This window comes from Sminthopsis crassicaudata, chromosome 3 (genome assembly GCF_048593235.1).
Source record: "Sminthopsis crassicaudata isolate SCR6 chromosome 3, ASM4859323v1, whole genome shotgun sequence".
In the NCBI taxonomy this organism is placed as follows: Eukaryota; Metazoa; Chordata; class Mammalia; order Dasyuromorphia; family Dasyuridae; genus Sminthopsis; species Sminthopsis crassicaudata.
The window spans coordinates 507,727,039-507,744,478 of NC_133619.1; the positions used below are offsets into that span (position 1 = coordinate 507,727,039).

The window sequence follows — 17,440 nt, forward strand, 5'->3', positions numbered from 1 at the left end:
AATCACAAAGCGTCACTGATCCTGATTCTCTATTTTCTTATTGGCAAAATGGAGACAGTCATACACCCACTCCTGATTGCCTAATAGTTATGAAGAAAATACTTTGTAACCCTTGAAGTATTATTGAATTGGGAGCGTCTTTTCTTATGTTAGTGGAGGTAAGCCAGTAGCAAAAAAAATAGCTATTAAAAGAGAGGTGCAAAAAATTGATTGAGATCTGAGAATATCACAGAATCATATAGATCTAGAAACTATTAGATGGTGCAGTGAATAGACTTGCAGTCCAGAAGACCTGAGTTCAAATTCAGACTCATATATTTGCTACCCAGTTTCCTCATCTATAAAATGGGGTAATCAAAACACCTACCTCAAAGGATTGTTGGGAGATCAAATGAATTAAAATGTGTAAAAGTTCTTTGCATATTTTAATGTGCTGTATAAAAGTTCTTGTTCTCTTCCTCCTCCTCTCCCTTCTTCCTCCTCCTCTTCCTTCTCCCTCTATTCCTTCTTTCTCCTCCTCCTCCTTCTCCTCCTTTTTTCTCCTCCTCCTCTTCCTTCTTTCTCCTCCTCCTCCTTCTTTCTCCTCCTCCTCCTTCTTTCTCTTCCTTCTCCTTATTTCTCTTCCTCTTTCTTTCTCCTCTTCCTCTTCCTTCCTCCTCCTCCTCTCCTTTCCCCTCTTCCTTTTCCTCCTCCATTTTCCTCCTCATTTTCCATCTCCTCTTCTCTTCCTTCTTGTTCTCCTTTTCTCCTACTTCCTCTAATTTTTCCTCTTTTCCTTTCCTTTCCTCTTCTCCCCTGAAAAAAAGATTAAATTTGAACTCAGAGGACTTGAGTTCCCCTTCTGATTCTCTTACTTTGGGGACAAATCATTTCCCCCTCGATATCTTTAATATCTTCTGAAAAATGGAGTGGATCATCCCAGATAAAGTGTTAGGTGGCTGCTACATTGAATTCTTTGCCCTACAAGGAAGGGCTTCCTATTAACAATTAAGTTGTTGGTATAGACGGCATTTCCATCTGTGTGACATGGCTTTGTATTCTTTTTGGCTTTAGAAACATGTCCTGTAAGTGATCCTTCCACATGAGGGCTGGTGCAGCAATCGGAACCCTATCACTTCTTGTACTCGCTGCCCGAGTTTGCAGAATCAGTAATGGCATTCATGTGCCTCTATGAGATAGAGATCTTTGCCCCGTGTAGGGTTTTCCTGGCAAGAATTAGTCTTTTGCAGATTGGCAGTGTCGGGTGCTCTGCTGACTCAGAGCAGGGGTCTGCTGCATGTGTACTTTCAGGGCATGGAACAATTTCTAGATGACTTGATGACCTTTGAGCCTGAAAATTTACCAAGGGTCGACTGTGAACTCAGGTTGGCTTTTTGTATAAGCAAACAGTTAAAAGAGAAAGGCCAAATAAACTAGCCTTGTAACGTCATCAGTACACATTTTTGGAATAAATGAGGGATGGAATGAATCCACTGATTTAGAGATAGAAAGAACCTTTGAAGTTAAATTGTCAAAATAGAGAATGTTAGAACAAAGAAAATCCTTAGGACATAATCAACAATCAATTAGTTAAATTGTTCTCTTCCTCCTCCTCTCCCTTCTTCCTCCTCCTCCTCCTTCTCCCTCTATTCCTTCTTTCTTCTCCTCCTCCTCCTTCTCCTCCCAAATGTAATGCTGATTCCCAAATCAGCTTTATATCCAGTCTTAACCTCTCTCCTGAACTCCAGCCCCATGTTGGACATCTCTATGGTAATATCTTAGAGAGATCTCAACTGTAGTATGTCTACCAGGAAATTCATTATCTCTACACTTCCTTCATACTCATCTATTTCTGCTAAAGGGTTGCAAAAGTGGGAAAGTATTTATTAAATGCCTGTTGTATACCATACACTGTGCTAAATGCTTTACAAAAATTATCTCACTTGATATTAATTCATTAAGGACACCAGTGAGTGTCCTTTTGGATACCCAAGTTACCACCCCCTGTACATCTTTGTTTCTTTCCTGTCTCACACTCCTATATCCAGTCAGTTTTCAAAGGGTCCTCCATTTTTACATCTAAAGCATCTTTCTGTTCACTCACATAACCACACCTAAGTTCAAGCTGTCATCTCCTCTCACCTGGACTATTTCAAAAGCCTCCCAACTGCTTGCTCTGCTTCCAGTTTCTTTTTTCTCCAATCCATTCTCCCCATAGTGTCTAAATTGATGTTTCTAAAGCACAGTTCAGACAATGCTACCCTCCTTCTCTAACTCCAGTATATCTCTTTTGTCTCTGAGAAAAAAAAATCCTCACTTTGGCATTTAAATGTTTCTGTAGTCTTACTGACACCCCCTTTCTAGTTTTATTTCATATCATTCCCTTCCATGCATTATTCTTTCCATTTAGACTAGTTTACCTGCTTCCCTAGGTATATAATTCTCCTTCTCTCTATTTTTGCTTTTCTATAGATGGTCTTCCATATTTGAAATGTATTTCTCCTCATCTCTACCTTTTAGAACTGCCTTTACTGATATCCAATTGTGGTCTTTCTTCCTCAAAATTAATTGCATTTACTTTGCTCACTAGTTGAGGTACAAATTGTGTCATTTGAGCAAAATGGAAGATCTTGGAGAACAGGTTGTTCTGGGTTTTGTGTCCTTGGTGTCTTGTAGTGCCTTATACACAGCAGACATTTAATAAAGATTTGTGGAATTGAGGCAAAGGCAAGTTGGAAGTACCTTAAATTACAAAATGTTAGAATTGAAAAGGTCCATAGAAGTCTTCTAATCCCCTCATTGGGAGGCTGTTGCAAATAAAGAGGGTTTAAAGGGAACAGGGAAGAAAGTTGTTGAGCAATCTTTTAAAAGATTATCCTTAAACATTTGAGAGGAAATAACTACAATTTACAACTGCTTCTCTCCCGAGTATCAGATAGTGAGGTGGTTCTTATTGTAATACTTCTTTTAAAAGACCCTTATTCACTTCTTTTGAAGTAGAATACACTGATTTATGAACTGAAGAAGCTACAAAGATTCTTTGGGGGGCTCCAACAGATTAAATGGGGCAGCTGGGGATTATGTAGTGGATAATAAGAATTCTGGGCCTGGAGTCCTTTGAACATGAATTCAAATCCTGCCTCAGACACTTACTAATTGTTTGACCCTGGGCTTCACTCTGTTTAACTCATTTTGTTTTTTCTTTTCTTTTTTTGAGGCAATTGGAGTTAAGTGACTTGCTTAGGGTCACACAGTTAGGAAGTGTTAAGTGTCTGAGATAAGATTTGAACTCAGGTCCTCCTGACTTCAGGGCTGGTGCTCTATCCACTGCACCTTCTAGTTGCCCCAGCTCATTTTCTTAGTCTGTAAAATGGGCTGGAGAAGGAAATGGCAAACACCTTAATCAAGGAAACCCCAAATAGGGTCACAAAGAATTAGACACAACTGAACAATGACTGAACAAAAACAAAGATAAATGTGATATAAATTAGAATATAAAATTTGTAAGGAATACAGTATACTCAGAGATCATATGAAGAAATTAGCAAACGCTTCCTAAAACAGGTTATATTTGAGATAGTCTCAGAAGAATGAGTTGTACTAATCTTCTTATAATCAAAATGATCCAGAAGAAAATCGGGTGCATATCGCAATGCCTTGCACATAGTAAGTGCTTTATAAGTGACTGCTGCATTGAAATGGATTTATTTCTTAAGAGTGACAAGCCCATCCGGGTCAGTCCAATCAATAAGTCAATCTCCTGAGCACTTTCTCCTGCGCTAGTGACTGTGTTTCGTACTACATGGCAGACCAAATACGTGTATGTTGGTTTCCGAGCTGTAGAAACTTCCACTGTAGAGTTGTGTTAACAAGATTAGCACACAGGAAATTAGAGCAGAGTTAAGCACTAAATTGCTTGGCACTGGCTCCAAGGATGCCAGAGGAATTCAGAAAAGAGAAAGAGGCTCGTGGGCTGGAGGAGGCAGGGAAGGCTTCCCAGAGAAGGCAAAGCTTATTCTAAGCTTTTAAGGATGGGTTGGATTTTGAGAGGGAAAGACAGGTAGAAAGTTGAGATGCCATTCGAGGTGAAGGAAATGACATTTCATTGATTCATTACCTCGGTCCTTCAGCAGACATTGTTTTCAATACGCATTTCATCAAACAGAACACGTTAGAACTTAGGGTTTTAAAAGACTGCTTGCCTATTTGAAGGAATAGATGGGTGAATTTCATTCTGTCAATCTCTCCCCCATTTGTAGTAAAGGCCAAGAGGAGGCAGATGATAGGGTGGTAGATTTAGAACTGGCAGGAACTTCACAGGGCATCAGGGCCCACCTTTTACCTCGCAGTTACAGAAACTGAGGCAGGCAGAGATTAAGTAATAGCGGGGAGAAGTGTCTGAGTTCAGGCCTTCTTGTCCAAACCTTTTCTCATTGTTCCCAGTCATCAATAAATAACAATGGGCCCTAGTATTTGCAACTCAGTTCTATTTAGCAAATGAAAACTGAATTGGGGTGGAAATATGAAGAGAGGCTGAGCTTTGTTCTGGGTATGTTGGTGTGCTGTGGCAGCTGACTGTGTAAGGGGGAATGGCTCCATCGTGGCTGGAAGTAAAAGGGAGGAAGCTGGGGGCTCTGGCTCCCTTTATGACCCTGAGGAGGCCCCCTCCTTGGTATTTCTCAGCTCCCATCAGTAAAGATAATGTCCAGAATGCTGTCACTGCAGAAGCCGGCCTCTCATTGTGCTGTGATGACATTTTTCTGGATGGGGAACAGAACGCCTACTCAGAGGTCACATTCACTGGCTCTTCTGCTTAGTCAGGTCGGCCCCCACCAAACATCAGGGGATCGCCCAGGTTAGAACAGCACTTTGAACTGTGCAAGTAGCAATGAGGGGATTGCAGAAGGGTCGTGGGCATCTGGTCTCTGATCCCGAGCATTTGAAGCCTTTGCATCTCAGCCAAGATAATATCCTGAAAGATAGGGCCATATGGAACAAAGCTTAGGACTATGGAGTAAACGCTATTTGGAGTCCAGAGACCTGAGTTCGAATGTTGGCAGTGTGTGATTGGGCAAATCACTTAGCTGTTAGAATTGTGAAGCAAGCACCAGCCCTAAAGTCAGGAGGACCTGAGTCCAAATCTGGTCTCAAGACACTTAACACTTCCTGGCTGTGTGACCCTGGGCAAGTCACTTAGCCCCAATTGCCTCAGGGAAAAAAATTGTGAAGCAATTCTAGATGATCTCTATGTTACCTTTGAACCAAAATGCCCATGGAGTCCCGCTTTTTTAGGGCTGAGTGCAGCATTTGGCTTGTTCCAGGATCAGGGGAATCTGAAAGGACTTTTTCTCAGTCAAAACCAATTGAATAAAAAGTGGGAATTTTAATCAAAACAAAAAAAAAAAAAAAATATGGCCAGGCAAGCAGAGTCATCATGGCTATGATAATAAAGATTATAATAAACAACTAGTGTTAACTACTTTGTGGGCAAAAACAAAAATTTGGCCAAATGGATTGAATAGTAGAATGATAGAGTCTTAGTACTTAATAGAGAGAAACTTGAAATATAGATTATTAGGATTGAAATCATGGATCAAATGCTTCTCATCTGATCTTGGAAAAATCACTTAATCTCTCTGAGCCTCGGTTTACTCAGAAGCTGTGTTGTCTTTCTCTTTTGCCCCCAGAAGCATGTACAGAGGATTATGTTTAGTATAAAGTTCCCGAACTGGATAGTTCATCCTATACTTGTAATTTGATAGGCTATTAGGTAATGTGAATATTCTCATCTCTATTACAAATAAGAAAGTTGAGGCTGAGAAAAGTAATACTATGTAGCTCCAGCTTAGCTCAATGTTTGGCACATAGTAGGTGCTTAATAAATGTTTATTGTACAACAGTATAGAGATCAGAAGGGATGGAGAACAGTTTGGGCCACAAACTTCATTTTTTCTTCTTAGGTCAAAGACCTATAAAGTTCCTTTTTTTAAAAAATCATCATGATTATTACCATTATACAGATACAAGGAGTTATGGTGGTATGTGGTCCTTGGGCTTAATTTTGTAACAGAACTTTTCTAGATCCATCTGTTTGCTTGATTAAGTGACAGAGACAAGAATAAAGGCTCAGTCTGCTGACTCCTGGATCCAGGGTTCTGCATCATGAGGCAGTCAGTTGGTCCTGACCCGAGTTCAATTCCTGCCTCAGATATTTCCTAGCTTTGTGATTCTTGGTAGATCAGTTAATCTTTCTCCATCTCAATTTCCAGACGTGTAAAAACGGGGGTAATAGTAGCATCCACCCCTCCAGGGTTGTTATGGGGATTAAATGAGATAACTTGAAGGGCTGGAGAAATGCCAGCTCTATACATGTAAAGCACTGTGCAAACTTCAAAGCATTATACAAAGACTAGCTATTATACCAAATTACTTCTATTGAGAAGGCTGTGAAGGCAGGAGCGATGTATGTGCAAGAAGACATAGTCCAGGGCATCCCAAGGTTCCCACTTGTCATTCCATTGTGTAGTCACAAGCCTCTTTAAATTTCTTTCATGTAGAGAGGAGCTTTGCTGCTTCAGAACTCTTGTTCTCATGGGAAACTTTCATAAGCCAAATACTTGAAGCCTATGTTGGTGGGGCCCAAGACATACCGAGAAAGACTGAGTTCGAAGAGCTGCCTGGACTGCCAATTGGACTTCCACCAGTAGAGGCTGTGGGTGAGGCATGAATAGCAGGAAAAAGGGGATTAGGAAGTGATGAAAGGGATCATAGTATCGGCATGAAATCATAGGAACTGATAGGAACAGGGGCTTTTCTTGTGTGCTAAGTGAGCAGGTAGGGAGCCCAACACCGAGAGAGCCCAGAGGAGTTGGGGGACTCTTTGGTCACATATCCGATTCCTCAAAATAAAGCCATGTCAGGTTCTTTTTATTTTTTTTATCATCATCATCCTTATTATAATTATACAGATTCAGGTAGTTATGATACTTGGTCTTTTTTACATATTTCTGGAAAGTGGATTTTGGATACTGATCTATCAGTTTGCTTAGAGGCAGGTAGGATGGAGCAATATAAAAGTGATCCTGTTGTTTTCTTCCCTGGCCAGATCACATTTAGAGGATTCTGTTGTATTTCACATTTTAGATGGAACAATGAGAAACTATTGCACTTAACAAAAATGTTGGCCAACATGATGTGCTGGACTAGAGACCTTACAGTAGGAGGATTAGTCTAAGATGCAATGGATGCTTAGTCTATGGAAGAGAACACTTGGGAGGGAATAAAGAAGGCAGGATCATTGCCTTCACATGTCTAAAGGGAGGTCATATGACATGAGGATTAGACTTGTTCTGCTTGGCTCCAGAGGCCAGATGTAGAATGAATATTTAGAAGCTATAGAGAACATTTGAATTTAGCATATGAAAAATATTCACTGCATTCTTAGCTGTTCCCAAATGTTCATGCACTATCTAACTAAGGTGGGGAATAGTGGGATGTAGTAAACTCCCATTGGGCAGCTAGGCAGTGACTTGGATAGAATGCTGGGCCTAGAGTCAGGAAAACTTATCTTTCTAAGTTTAAATCTTCCCTCAGTTTCTTATTAGCTGTATGACTCTAAACAAGTCACTTAACTCTGTTTCTGTTCTTCATCTATAAAATGATCTCTGGAGAAGGTAATGGCAAACCACTCCCATATTTTGACTAAGAAAACCCCAAATAGGGTCACACAGAGTTGGATAGAGAGAAATGACCAGAAATTTTTCTGATCAGAATCTAGATGATAATATGTGGACAAGTTTGTTGGAGGAATTGATGCATTAAGAAGGAATTTTACCCACTTCTAAGATCACATCCAACTGAGATTGCATAGTTTTCAGGCTGTCTATGTGTAGTTTTATTTGTTGAATTAAACCAAAGAGAAGATGGTCAGTTTTATCCCCCTGAACTTCTTCAGTGCAGTGTCATGGCCTAGAGATGCCTTTATATTCTCAAAGACTCTGCCAGAGAAACATAAATTCCAGCAGATCTTTTGATGCTAGAAAGGTTACAAAGCTGGACCTGATGGTGGAAGCTGAGCCTTTTCTACAAGACTTAGACTAGCTGTGTTGAGAGAGAGAAGAGAAGAAGGAGAGAGGGAGGGAGATAAAGAGAGAGAGAATTGAGAAGGAGGAAGAAGGAAGAGAGAGAAAGAAAGATAGTCATTATTAGTTAACAAGCCTTTATTAAGTATAATATCAAGTATACTAAGCCCTGGGGATGGGAAGAAAGACTAAAACACTATTCTTGCCCTCATGGAGTTCTCAAATTTCCATAGAAGAAATATCAATGGCAACAAGATATACAGGGTAGAAGGAAGGAGATCTCAGGAATTAGTAGGCAGGAGGAAGGCCCCAGTCTCTAAAAGATCTCCTGAAGAAAATGGAATTTGAGGAAGCCAGAGTAGCCAGGAGTTGGGGTCAAGAAGGAGGAATATGTTAGGTTCTTGGGAAGCAGTCAGCAGACTGGCCGGGAGGTAAATGAATATTTGACCAAAGCAGCCCCCAAGGAGCACAGAGGTATCTCCATTTGCACCTTATGAGTGGCCTGCACCCCTAAAATCACCAGTCTGTGATGCATCATTGCATTAAGCCCATGGATTTTAGATTTATCTGGCCTCCCTCCCTGGTCGCCTCATAGTGCATTCATTCGACCCTAGGCTTGTTGATGTGATGACAAAGAGTTCTTTTTCTCTCTAAATTGGCTGTGGAGAACAAGCTTCATTAGCCAGCTCTGTCTCAGCACTGTTGTGTCTGCAGTAACCAAGTCCACAGTGGTCGATGACATTTTAATGTAACAAAAACAACTCTTTCTTTTTGGCATTCATGAGCAATCAGGATTTTAATGTTTTATGATAATTAAATATCATATTTCATATGTGACAATCATTAGAGGCCTATTAATGATTGTGAATCTCACTGGGGTCTTCATTAAGTCCTTAGAATCTAGCTCTCTCTCGTGTCTATCTTGTTTTTTTTAGTATTATTGAACTTCAGCACTCCAGTCGGCCCCCTACCTCTTATGTCTGCAAAGAACCAGCAATCAGATCTATTGGCAGATTATCTTTCTGTGCCTGGGCTTTTATTCTACAAGTTTGTAGCTTTCTTTTTTAAACCACATTTTTATTACTTTGTCCTTGAATAAGACTGTAACTAATATTCCTGGATTTTATTAATATTCCTGACATGTTCACACATGGCTTGCTCTATTATTATCCTATTGGTTATTTCATTATTAATTATGTTATGTGAATAAATGCAATAATTCAGTTATCCCCTAATTCAATTGAAATGGAACATTGTATAAGGGGATAGTTTATTAGACTTGGAGGCAGGAAGATTTAGGCAATGGGTATTTTGAACCTTCCATAGGCCAGGCACTGTGCTAAGTACCTGGGATTTACATTCTGCCACTGACATTCTGTAACTCCTGAGTGCTTAATCAATACTTTTTTTTGCATTAATATAATAAGAGGACAGCTAGGTGGTGCAGTGGGTTGCACACCAAACCTGTAGTCGAGAAGGTCTGAGTTTAGTCACCATTGTGTGCCTCAGTTTCCTCAGGTGTAAAATTAGCTGAAGAATGGTAAATCACTCCAGGAACATTGTCAGAAAAGCCCCCAAATGGGGTCACAAAAGGCTGGGACACAGCTAAAAACAAATGAACTGAAAAATAATCATTGTGTCAAGCTTGCTAATAAAAATTGTTTGTAGACGTTGTTAGACACCATGGCAGCAGGACTTGAGTCTATATCCTGTTTTAGATACTTGATTGTTTTAATTTCTTTCCCTTAATTTCTTTCTGCCTCAGTTTCCTTACCAGTGAAACAAGGAGATTGTACACTGACTTCTAAAATTTCCTCCAACTCTAAATCTATGATTTTTTTTTTTTGGCAGATCATATAGGTTTGTAGCTGGTTGCTGTTGTTATAGTTGAGAGAGAGGCTTCTGTGTCAAATAATGGAGTGGTTCTCTGAGAACCCTTTGTAATTAAAATACCATATGCCTGTTCAGTATTCCTGGGACTCTAACATCCTGCAGCCCATGAATGTGGCAGGAGCCCCAGATCGGAAGTTAGGAACCTGGGTTCCCACATATCCTCCACCCTTGTCTATGGAGGGGAGGGATTCTGAGGGTCTCCAAGGCTCTTTGAAAGAAGACTTAGGCCAGGTCTTCCCTGAGAGGCTACAGTTCTGGAATTCCTTCTCTTACTTCTATCCTGAACAGTGTGTCTTTAAATGCTTGTTAAGTTTTACTAAGAGAGTTCTCCCTGACCAGAGCCTCTCCCTTCCCTCCCAAGCCTTTATGTCCACCATGATTCTAGGCCAGACCTTTCTGTGTGAAGGATCCACTCAAAATGCCTCGGGCTTTTCTTCTCATATCTCAGGGGCACCTTGTAGTATTCAGACAGTCCATCTGTTTTCTCTCCTTCTCACTTTGGAACAGCCCTTCCCTCCTTTCCTAGAGAGTCTGTGGGGGAATTCTTGAATAGTGAATGAGATAGAATAGTACAAAAGATCCTGAATTTCTGTTTCAGAGACTTGGATTCAAATTTGGGCTCCAGAAAAGGCCTTCCTGACCCCCTCTACAAAAGGAGAGTGCTACTCACATACTGTATATAGGGTTATTTAGGGGTGGAGGGGAGCGAATACCTTTTTCTTTTTCCAATAATAATGATAACTAGCATTTTATATATTGCTTTAAAGTTTGCAAAGCACTGTGCATAATTGATCTCATTTGATCTCCTGAAAAACTCTGGCCGATAGATGTATTATTATCCCTGCATAATTTTTTCAAACCTTAAAGCATCATATGTACATATGTAACTTTATTACTATTATTATAATCCACTGTCCCAAAAGTTTCAGTGCAGTTTAAAGCTTTTAAACCTTTTTAAGCTACATAAATATGCATATTCATGTAAAATATTATATCATTACTATAAATATTATATGTAATTATTTTTTAAAGCTGTATCTATTTTAAAGTAATAGCTTAAAGCTATTAAAGTTGAAAATGACACTAAGATTTTTGAGATACCCTGCATACATCATTATCTGAATTCTTTTTATGGCACAGAATAATTCTAGCTACTCAAAGCCTGTATTTTCTGCTAAGTTTGGTAAAGCTAAAAGCACTTCAAGCGTGCCTTGAGTAATAAAATATAATCTGAAAACTGACCCAGATGAACTGAAAGAAGTCCCTTGGCAGATTATCCCTAGGGAAGAACATTTGGGGGCCATACTGACTCTTGAAAGTCCTCAAAGATGTAAAAAAGAGTATTGATTTGTGGAAGCGGAGGTGATGTCCACATAGACAAAATCAGAACTTGAACTAGCCTATCCATATACAACTACTTTGTGGGCTGATTAGTCCCACAAGAGAGTGTGTATAAATGAGAGAGCAAGTCAGACCAGTGATACCCTGGAGAATCCACATTTTTTGGATAATTGATCTGTATTTCTGCCCTTGTACAGTTATCCATTCCACATTGCATAAGAAATTAAATGGAGATATTTGGGGAGTTTTGAAGAAGCTACATATAACAGGTAAAGGTCAGTAGATGAACCAAAAAAAAGTTTAGAAACTCACAAATACATAAATTATATTTATAATATCTTATACTACCAATACTTTATCTTTTGATACTATATAAACACCCATAAAAGAAAAATAAATTTGACCAGAGAGGGTCAAAAAATCATATGTGGATTTTCCATATAAGGGGGTACCACTTCCTTAATTCCTGACATGTATAAAGGGTAACTACTACTGAGATAGTATTAGAGCAAAGTCATACTAATCAGTACAATGTTATCCAGAGCCAGAGTATCCTTGAGTGAACTCTGTGGATTCTGGTGTACATATATAAACATCTCTACCTTGGGTTCCTGAGAAATACTGTGAATGAGGATGCCATTTTCAGTTTTACAATAAAAACATCGTCTCTTGTTTGAATCAGATCCTATGGAGGGATTACAGGGGAGATGTAAACACATAGAAATGTGCACTTTGGGTATGTATGTAGCAATGAGGAAATTCAAATCCATTTTTAATTTATTCTCTGCTACTGTTTAAATCTCTCCAATGATTAGCTTGCTATAACCTTGTAAACAGGATCCCACCAGGTGGAATTTGTTAATTGTCATTGCTGGTACAGAAATTAGCTTTTCTCTCTTTGTGGGTGATATTGTAAAGTTGTCCTTCTTCCTGTCCTTCTCTTCCCCTCTCCCTAGCTCCTTTAAATTAAAAACTTCTTGAGAATAGAGACCATGACTTCTGACTTGCACTATATTGGGTGTCCCATAAATACTGCTGACTGATTGAACAACAGAAAGGCCTCATTCCCTTCAGGATCCAGACTGTCAAATGAAGAGAATTATGGAATTTGGCAGCACATCCTGATTTTGCTGAGTTCAGGATGCAAGTGTTTATCTAGGACAAAAATGGGCTTTCACCTTTAGGCCTGTTGAGAAGCCTTATGTATGGCTTTGTTTGGAAAATCTGGGCTAAAATAGGTCTCATCTGCTTTTAATCGGAATATTAAATCATGGCCATCATCCTCTTGTTTATTTAAGCTGTTTAATGTAACAGAAAGAGACTTGAGTTTTAAGCATATCTTTTCCCCTCTATGAGTTTTGTATACTCTTTCTGCAAAGTGAAGGGGTCACTAATTGTAAGAGAAATACAAATTAAAACAATGCTGAGGTTCCAAAAAATGGAACCAATGTTAAAGGACTATGAGAAAACAGACATACTGATACATTGTTGGTGAAGCTGTGAATTGGGCTGACCAAGGTTAACCAATTTGATAGCAGTTTTGAAATTATGAAGGAAGATGAATATAACAATGTAATTTTTAAAAAGTGAAGCTAAACTTAAACAATGAAAAAAAAAACAATAATGGTCCTAAGACAAAAATGATAAAACCTCCTTCCTTCTACACAACAGAGAGATAGAGGCCTAGAAGGGACAGAATGTTGCATACATTTTCTGCTTGTCTTTTAGTTGTCGTTGCATAATTTTTTGTTGTTGTTGCCAGAGAAGGTTCACTCTAGAGGGATGGGCAGAAATTGACTGTTCCAACCCCATTTCTCTATTCTCCTTATAATCTTAAAGTGAAGATAAAATAAAATGTTATTTTTAAAAAGAAAAGGAGTGTTTTATACTGAATGATTCCTAAGATACTTTTCTGTTCTAAATCCTATGATCCTTGTGCTTTTAGGGATGAGGGGATTTTATACTTTGTGAGCTGAAAGGAAACATTGTTGTGTTTATTGTGTCCCTGGTGGTGCTACCTGGTCCTGTATCACTGCACAGTGTAAGTGGAGAGTCCCGGGATCTCAGGTTTGGGAAAGTCCTTAGAAACCATCTGGGCCAGTTTTTATTGTAACAAGAATCCACTGTACAGCTCTGACATTGTCCTACAGCCTTTGCTTAAAGACCTCTGCTGAAGGGGAACCAATTATATTCCAAGGCAACCCGTCTCACTTTCAGACAAGCCTAATTATTAGGAAGGTTTTTTTTTTTTCCTTTTGTACAACCTAGTTTTATCCCTCTGTGCCATTTCCAATTTGGTCTTAGCTATCCCCTCTAGGACTAAAGAGAAAAAGTCTAATCCTGCTTTCTTATGTTGTTGTTGTTAATTTTTCAGTCCAAAACCCTATTTGGAGTTTTCTTGGCAAAGATAGTGGAGCGGTTTGCCAGGTCCTTCTCCAGCTCATTATACAAATGAGGAAACTGAGGCAGAGTTAAGTGTTTTGCTAATAAGTGTAGTAAGTCTCAGCCAGATTTGAAATCATGAAGAAAGTTTTCCCTGACTCCTCATGACAGACTTTCAAATAATTGAAATTGGCTATTGTGCGTAATTCCAACCCCCAATCCTCCTGCTTTATTTTTCTTGTATCCCAATTCCAGTATTTCTATTGGTCCTCATAGAGCATGGATTTAAGACCCTATCTTACTAGCCTTATCTGTATCGTTCCAGTCCAAATTATTAGATTGTTCTGTTTCTTGAACACACCCTCACTTTCCTTCTTGTGTATCTTTGCTCCCTTTATTCCCTATACCGGGGATGCCCCACTTTTTTCTCTTTATTAGCTGAATTCTCACCCCTTCTTTAAAGCTCAACTTAAAACACCACCTCCTCCAGGGAGTCTACTGTGATTCCTCTGTTGATAATGACTATCCTCCTCAGATATCACGTAGCACTTGGCTTAGACCTCCTATTGTGTATTAGAGTTTTCTGTGTTTGTATTTTACTAGTCTGTAACTTCCGTGACTGCCGCTACTGTGTTTTGTCTCCATGTAGCACACAGTATGTCTCTGTACATACTGGGTGCTTAATCAGTATTTGCTGCAGGAATGAATACATTCATGACTTGACTGAACACATGTTGAAGATGGTAAAAAGCTCTCTGTAATACTTCTTGTTTATTTGATTTGGGTTCCAAACAGTGGCTTAAAGGTGAGAGGTTTAGTAATCCATTATCACTCACCCAACGCAGCCTGGTGCCCTGTTTGCTTATGTCTGAGACACGGTCTGTCTCAATTAACAGTTCCTGGGAATTTGAATAGAGTCATTGACCCAGCACGGGCTAGTGTCCCCCCAGATCTGTGACTCCCCTCATTCCTTGTATTCTCAGAGGTCAGTTTTGTCATCTAGGTTTCTTTGCATGGTTTGGGTGGGTAGAGAAGGTCTATCTATTTTGATACATTTCTTAGATCTTTGTGGTTCTGTCCAAACACAACACTGTAGCCTTAAAGCCCAGCAGAGCCATAACCTCTGTTTCTGGGGCAGCCGGTTTCTTTAATGAAAACCCTGCCTTTGTTGGTCCTTAGCTAAACTAGCTGTATCAGAAGTCCCCAAGCAGAGCAGGCGGTATATCAGTCTGGGGTAAATTATGTGGCACCTATGGAACGGGAACTTCCTCTAATCTGAAGTGTCCATCTCTCTGCCACTAACTCCTAAACTTGCTCATAGAATTCAAAACGGTGTTTAGGAGAGTTTCTCCACAGAGTTGGCCCTGTGTAAATTTGTGTTCCCCAAACTGGAGGCATTTGGGTCTGCTCTATGTCATATTATCGATAGGAATGCCCATTTCCTTCAGTTTTGATGATTACAAGGCACTTTTCTCACATACCACTGTGAAACAAGGAAAATGAGCATTATTAGTTCCCATCTTATCAATGAGGAGACTAATTTAACTTGCCCAGGATGACACAGGTGATAAGTTTGAGTCAGAATTTAAATCCAGGTTTCCAGGATCCATTCCAGCATAATGTCTACTGTAGCACAAGGAGTAGAAAGAAACATATGGAGTCTTAGTAGATAATAGAGCACTGGACTTAAGAGTCAGAAAAACCTGAGTTCAAATCCAGCCTCAGACACTTACTAGCCAAATGAATCTTGGCAAGTCACTAAATTTCTTAGTTTTGGTTTTCTCATTTGTAAAAAGGGATAAATTGCTCCTCAGCTCTGTTGTAAGGATCAAATGAGATAATATGAATAATATTGGAAACCTCAAAGTGCTATACGCTTGCTTGTTATTATTGTTAGACACTTCCTTGGGCTGTAATTATATTCCTGTTAAGCTTTCAAAACAGCATCTTTATTTACTCTTTAACATGAGATTTTTCTGGATGGTGTTATAATAATTGCAATTCATATCTGTCTGGCACTTTAAAATCTATAAAACTCTTTCCTCCAAATGTCCTGATTAATGGAGGTAGTGCTTATTGCAATTTGAAAACTTAGATTTCAGAAAGATTAGAGAATTTCCTAAAATGATTTAGATAACAAAGATCAGAGCCCAGGATTTGAACCTTTCTACATGAAGGCCAGTGCTTGTTCCAGTATTAAACCACACTGGATGGAATTTGCTAGATTATTTAACCTTCTTTTTCACAGTGTAGCTGGTTTCTACAAGTTGAGTAAATTGCTATATGTCATATGGGAAGTGGTGGATTAGTACATTGGACCTGGAGAGTTCAAGTGCTGCCATAAACATTTACTCTCTGTGTTACCATGGACAAATTACTTTCCCTCTTTCTATCCCCAAGTTATCTCATCTATGAAATAAAGACAATAATCATATCTACCTCCTAGGAGTTTTGTGAGGATCACATAAAATCACTTTGCAAACATTAAAGCACTATATAAATGCTAGTTATTATTAGTCTTTTTAACTGTATGGGGGCAGGTTGGGCAAAGTGTTCCTCAAGGTTATGAGTGAGTGGAGCCTTAAACTTGACTTGTAACTTTTCTGGATACCCCTTTCTTGTAAATAATATCCCCTGAGTTTATAGAAACATGTTGTTGAATAGTTTTTCCAGTTGGGTTTGATTTTTCATGATCCCATTTGAGTTTTGTTTTTTGTTTTTTATTTTATTTTTTTTACCAAAGATATTGGAGTGGTTCACCATTTATTTATTTCTCTGGATCATTATGCAAATGACAAAACTGAGGGTTTAATGACTTGCCCAGAGTCACACAGCTGGAAAGGGTCTGAGGTCAGATTTGAATTCAGGTTTTCCTAACTTCAAGCCATAGAACCTTTGAATTCTTTGGCATTGTAAAGACTATCTCTTGCCTAATGGAGTTTGGTCTATTATACTCAGTTTCTTCCAAATAATAAGAATTCCTTGCATTGATACAGTCTATTCTAGTTTTTAAGTATAGAGTAACTCGCTTTTATTCTCAATCTGCAAATATAAAAATGTACACAAAATACATATAAGGGAATATGGGTGAGAGGGTCACAATTTGCCGAGGGAATCAGGGAAGGCTTTCTTTAGAAGTGTCATTTAAATTTCATTTTGAAGGCACCTGGAGATGCTTGGATTTTGTAAACCATAATCCTCCTTTTCCTCATTGGGTATGTACAATGTTTTGCAAAATCTGAGAGTGCTCTGCCAACCTGAGCTCTAACTGTATAATTGCTTCTATGCCACATTGCACTGTGTTTTTTCTTCCTGCTGAAAATGCCCAGGGTTAGATCCCTGACCTGACAGGCCTGTTTGTCTCCTAGATCACCCAGCAAGCCTTCAGAACCCGTCCAGATTGCGGACTCCACCTCCTCCACTGTCTCACGCCCACACCCCCAACCAGCATCACGCAGCCTCCATCAACTCCCTGAATCGAGGCAACTTTACACCACGCAGCAACCCCAGCCCAGCACCGACAGACCACTCTCTTTCCGGAGAACACCCCGTCGGCCCTCCAGACTCTGCCCATGCGCAGGACAACTGGTTACTCAACAGTAACATCCCACTGGAAACCAGGTAGGTCTGATACCTCATCCCTTGTGCTGAACCCAAATTCCCAGAGTCAGAGGCCAGAGACAGAAGCTGCCCTGCTAATTAGAACAGAGGGGTCTTTCTGATAATTTGGGGATAGAGATAAGAGAAAGCCCTAGATGGAGAAC

At 39.5% G+C, this 17,440-nt stretch overlaps 1 protein-coding gene across 12 annotated transcripts in view; it reads left to right on the forward strand.

The window, feature by feature from the left end:
• The window catches only part of TENM4 (teneurin transmembrane protein 4), a 1,584,659-nt gene that overhangs the window by 1,224,547 nt on the left and 342,672 nt on the right, over positions 1-17,440 (forward strand). For all 12 annotated transcript variants that reach the window (XM_074303958.1, XM_074303961.1, XM_074303962.1 and 9 more), the window contains one exon: positions 17,045-17,297. In XM_074303958.1, the coding sequence (XP_074160059.1) occupies positions 17,045-17,297 (253 nt within the window). The remainder of the gene's footprint in view (positions 1-17,044; positions 17,298-17,440) is intronic.